This window comes from Nelumbo lutea, chromosome 1 (assembly GCF_056320005.1).
Source record: "Nelumbo lutea isolate HS-2025 chromosome 1, American lotus-T2T, whole genome shotgun sequence".
Lineage (NCBI taxonomy): Eukaryota > Viridiplantae > Streptophyta > Magnoliopsida > Proteales > Nelumbonaceae > Nelumbo > Nelumbo lutea.
The window spans coordinates 100108793-100114511 of record NC_142684.1 but is presented as its reverse complement, the minus strand read 5'-3'; the positions used below and the strand labels follow the sequence as shown (position 1 = coordinate 100114511).

The 5719-nt window shown below is 36.9% G+C and overlaps 1 protein-coding gene across 1 annotated transcript; it reads left to right on the top strand.

Moving 5' to 3' along the window:
* The first annotated feature begins 340 nt into the window (after positions 1-340).
* LOC148876403 (cytomatrix protein-like protein) lies at positions 341-4645 on the top strand. Its single transcript, XM_088967035.1, has 5 exons — positions 341-1097; positions 1212-1323; positions 2018-2091; positions 2195-2812; positions 4364-4645. Exons 1-5 carry the CDS (start codon positions 903-905, stop codon positions 4490-4492), a joined length of 1128 nt encoding a protein of 375 aa, XP_088823161.1. The 5' UTR covers positions 341-902; the 3' UTR covers positions 4493-4645.
* The last annotated feature ends 1074 nt before the right edge of the window (positions 4646-5719 follow it).

The following is a 5719-nucleotide window of genomic DNA, read 5'->3' as shown; positions in this document are numbered from 1 at the left end:
TGACCACACTTAATATAAGGATACTTTAAGACAATAATGAAATAGTACGGATATAGTTAGTCAATTTCCTAAACTTTAGGGTTAATTTAAAAAAAAATTCCCTTTATTTTTCATTCAATCTTTGCTTCTTAAGGGCAAAGTCATGGTCCACAAGAGTCGGAAAGAGAAAAGGAAAAATTTTCGATTAATACCCTATACTTTGGGCTTAATGCCACTTGGGTCTCCGAACTTTAAAATGCAACAATTTAGTATCTAAACTTTCAAAACGTGTCAATCCAGAATTTGTCATTAATCAACCGTTAAGTGGCATTTAAAAAGACATAAATGACCTTCAAGTGTCATCTAATTTTTTTTTTATCAACCATCCAAATGTTGACAAAAAATTAGCAGTCCCAAATCATTGCTTTTTCTATTCAAGAATGTTGGCAAAAATCTAACAAGCCTTAAGTTTTTTGAATTGAAGAGGCAAGAATTTGAGAGTGTTAAATTTTTGTCAACATTTAGATGGTTGATCAAGAAAATTAGATGACGCTGAAAGGGCATTTGTATCTTTTTCAAATGCCACTTAAAGTGATTAACAGCTGATTGGATTGACATATTTTAAAAGTTCAAATACTGAATTATCGCATTTTAAAATTCGAGGACAAAAATAACACTAGGCCCAAAGTACGGGCCAGTAATCGGAAATTTTGCCGAGAGAAAAAGGAACCTTATCGACATCTGCGCAAATTAGAAACATCCTTTCGTGGACGCACTAAAACACGCTCCCGCTTGACCGTTGTTGGATCAAGTTTCAAATAAAAATAGTCCCTTCCGTCTTCCTCTGCCTTTTCTTTCTGAAACACCTCGTTTCTCTCTCTCTCTCTCTGGCTCGCTCTCTCGCTCTCCCTCTCTCTTCTAAAATGGGCCCTGCTAAGGATTCTTCTGATCGTCTTCAATGGCAGAAAATCTTCAACGCTATTGTCCAAATGTTGCAGAGTCAAAATATCCAGCTCGAGTCCCTCGTTAAAGAGAGGAAACTTCTCGAAGATAGGATTCAGATCCAACACGAACGATGGGTTTCCGACGTTCGTCTCCTCGAGGAACAAATTTCTCAAGTAAACACTAGAAAATCCCAAAGCCCACAATACAGAGCAATTTTAAATATGAAATTTAGGATTTCGTTTTTTAGGTTCTAGGGTTTTAGGGTTCCGTTCTCATTTGTTTTGCAGATGAAGATGGATCTTTTGGAAGCGGAGATGGGTCAGTTTCTTGAGGCAGCAAAGGCAAATTTGTTGGTCGGGTTGAAGCAGAAGGAGGCTTCTCTTTACAAGCTGAAATTAGGTCAGATTTTCTTCTTTCTTTTAGGATTCTCTCCTTCTTTCTTTCTCAGTCTTGTATGGTAGTTTCATTCCCACCACGCCCCCTCATACTTTGAGGTGGACATTTTACTTTTTTTTTTTTTCTTTTTTATGCTTCCGAGGAGGAACACCTTCAATTTCTTTCTCGTATTATACCAGAATTACCAGAGTATATGCATATTCATTCCCAGGAAGAATGCCTTTCTTCGTGCGGAATTTAAAAATAAACAAATAAGGCTCAGTTTGGAAAGAGTACAAATGCAAATATATACATCATAAATACATACAAAATAATACAAAATATAAGGTTTTGCACTCTACATATTTGCATTTGTACTCCTTCCAAACTCAGCCTAAAGGAAACAATCTTCAGTATCAGTGATCATTTTAGCAAATGGCAATTAGTTATTTTATTTTATTTTTTCCTTTTTTTCCGTCCTTATTAGAGAGAAATAAAAATATTTTATAAGTTTTATCTGCTTTATAGTGGAAAAGTTTTCTTGTTTTAACCTTGTGGCACGAATGATTAGTAGCTCTCGGAGAACAAAAACGCAGTGTGGTTTTTCTTTTTTGGATGGGCATTGTTTTGAAGGGAAGTTTGTATACGGGTTTGAAATTTTGGCTTGAAATAATTTAATAACTTTTCTTCACTGTATTACTTCTTGCTATGAAAACAGGGCGTGCAGAGAGCGATTTGGGGGACATAAAATTATGGCTTGACTACCTTACTCAGAAATTCGCTGAAAAAAATGTATGTTACCATCATTTCAGTGTGTTCCTTTTTGTTTTTGTGATTTTGTCAGCAAGAGTAAATTTATTGCTTTTCTCTGCAACTTTTTTCTTATGGTTTACAGGGAGGATCTCCGATAAAAGTAAAAAAAATTGACAAAATAAAGGGCAGAGAGGGAGATGGTGACCTAAAATCTGTGGACAATACCAAGGAAGAGGAACGGCGTTCCAAGACATTGGAGGGTGAAGTAAGAAAGCTTAAGCGTGCATACGAGAGTCTGAAATCGAAAAATACTTCTGAAGTCTCTGCAATTTTGTCAGAGAGAAATTTTGTGTGGAACCAGTTCAAGAAGTTAGAAAGTGACTACAATAGTCTTTTAAAGACTAAACGTGCTGAAGTTGGACAGGCAAATGAGAAGATAGAAAAACTTCTTGCAAGTTTGGAACAATTACAGTCATCAAACAATGAAAAGGATGATATCATATTGAAGTTAAAAACTGACCTTGCTAAACTTGAGGCTGAAAAGGATAAAAGCAATAAAGAAATTTCCAGGCTCTCCAAGGAATTGGAGTTGCTAAGGAGTTCCCAAAGTCCTTTAGTTACATCTTCCTTGAATGGTTGCACAGAAAAATCAGATGCCCATAGCCTGAAAAGCAAGAACAATGGGAGAGACAGGAGGCCTTTCGTAAAGAAAGACTTAACTGCATCACAGACTTCTGATTCTCATACCGACTCTGAAAAGGTATATGCAACTTGAACCAAGCATAAGTTTTTCATTGGTGTCATTAGCCTTCATGTTTATGCTTGATTTTTAATGTAATTTCTGGATTTTGTTTTTTAAATTTTTGGTCAATCAAATGATCTTTGCAAGCTCTTTTTCTTAATGCCTTCCATCCAGTGGAAACTGATCGGAAATATTATGCATGTAGGACTACTGTTTCTTGTAATTGTTAGAGTAAGAGGATCTTCTTTTTGGTCTTGGGCCCGTTGTTTCTATTGCTTGAACTAACAAGTTGCATAAGCATGGCAACTATATCACATGGTCAATTAAATTTTTGTTCAACACTATAAGATTGGAATTGCTCTTTTTGTTTTTAGTTAATGTTAAAGACCATGAAATGACATGTTTGAGGTAAACTTACCATGAAAAAAGACAAATTTCTTTGTTTATAAATTGCAAATATTTACTTTATTATTTGTTGTTCTGATAAAATGACAGAGAAAAAGTTGGCAAGAGCTGCGTTTAATTCTTTATAATTGTTGTTCTAATTCTGATAATCTAACTCTGATTAGAAATCTTTTTTATCTTTATTTCTTTCTTGGTGGTAATAACATAAAACTCTGAAAGATGAGTGAAAGAAAAAGTAGGAAGTCTTTAACCTGATAAAGCTGAAAATTATTTTGACACTTCACTAATCCCACCCAGGTAGTGCAATATCATCTGTCTAACAAGTGAAGAAAAGTGCTCAACAGTAGTGTTTCACTTGGATTTGGCTATTGTTGTGAGTTGTATGGTGTTGTCCCACCATTTGATGATGGAGGGAAGGGTCAAGATATATTGAAATTATGAATTTGAAAGTCGATCATCCTTGTCCCTCCAAATTCCTTGCCTTCTTTTTTTTCCCTTCCCCCTAGTGTAGAAAAGTGCTCAATAGTAGTGTTTCACTTGGATTTGGCTATTGTTGTGAGTTGTATGGTGGTTGTACCACCATTTGATGATGGAGGGAGGGTCCTACACAAGATATATTGAAAATTATGAATTAAAGTTGACCATCTTGTTCCTCTAAATTATTTACCTTTTTTTATCCCCAACCCTCCGCCTGCTTTATAGATGCTTGAGCCCTCATGGGAAGAGGATGCCTTTCCATAAATACTTGGAGGTTCTTTAGAAAATGGAAAAAGGTGGTAAGAAGATGGCTTTCCATGGATACACAAATTTTAGACATTCTTACAGCTTTTATTTTACTGATTCCCTCCATATCTTTCTAGTTTGAGAGATGCATTTTTCAGTTATAATCATCATTTATTTAGCATGTCAAAAGCTAGCAATGGTAAGAACAAGCCAGGGACAGTACTTATTGATTTAAACATTTGGTGGGTATTTTTAAGCAGCTTGTGTTTTGTTGAGAAACATGTTTGCGTAGTTAATTTAATGCCAAATGACTACATTCCCCTTTTTCTATCAAATTTCTTGTTAGCATAAAGAACTTCATGTTTGTTACATGATATTGATGAGACACTGCCAAGTGTAAACAAGTCTCTTAAGGCGTTTGATACTCCCAATGTTGATCAGGGATCTAGAAGAAGTTTGAAGAGGAGAGGTGCTGAGGCCATTGTCACTTCAGTGACTCCAAGATTGTTCTCATCCACGTTTAAAGTTCCAAAGTTGAAGAACTCGCCTTTGCTTTACATGAGTAACTGACTAACTAGCTAAACCACAAAATCTGTTTTTGTGTTCATACAACGAAGAGTGAGAAATCATGCTTGTATGTATTGAAATTATTATATCCTTTAGTGTCTGTGTAAGTTATTCAATCTTCTGTAATCCAAGGGGAGTAATTTTTTTCTTTGGAAATTCCACAATCTAGAGGAAAATTTCTACTGAGAATACCTTACAATGCCACAATCCGGTTGATTGGTCACAAGTTTTTCACATACATGTCTTTCCAGTATCATACTTACAATGCCACAGGTTCCACTTTTTGATAATTGTAGGCAGTCTATTAATATTTATCACATTTCTTGGCCGGGTTCGACTATGATTCAGAAAAGACAATCTGAAAATCTTTTAACCTTCAACCGGGTATCATAAACATGTTAACCAATCAGATGGTATTTATCAAAATTCACAGGTGGGTTTTGATTGGTGAAAGCTCTTTCCATATCATGTCTTTCCAGAATCAAAGATTTTCATAGGGCCTCTGGTAAAAGATAAAAGGCCCATGTGCCCAAGATCTGGGTTGGCTGATTTTCTTTGAGAGATTGCCATGGATTGATGGATTGGTATCAAAATGCCCCATACGATTAGATTCAGTTTCCTAATAAAGAAGGGCACTGAATTAGTTATGGGCGGAGTTTAACTTATATTTGCGTCCAGATCTAAAAAGTTTCTAGCCTCCAAGCCTAGCTGCCTTGTCAGGTTCAGATTCGGATTTAGGTAGATCCTTATTTAGGCCATTTCAATATAGCCCTTAGCCCAGACAAAATCCAACCCTTTTATCCTGTCCAATGCATCTATATAATATGGGTTGTGATGGAGCGCGATACGGCCGGTCTTAGCTATCCACGGCCTTGCTTTTGAACGGGGTAGCAGGGAACCTGAAACGGAGGAGATGGGGAAGCTCCGGGGGGAACCCGGTGTAGAGGCTCCGAAGCTAAGTTAGAATCATTCAAAAACAAGGCAATATCAGATAGCGCAAAGTTTGCATACCTTGTTTGTCGGGGGGTAGGGGACTCTTATAATCACTTCGTGCACTCGCCCCGAGGCCCTTGTCAGGTTGGGTATGATTATCCTTGTGCTTGTCAATTCGGCTGTCGTCCTTTCTGCTGAGATAGAGCCGTCATTGCCTAATCGTCTTTCTAACTGGAGATGGCGGTGTCAGTGGCGGTGGCAGGTGGCCGTTTAGAGTGCTGCCGCCAAACGTCAGAT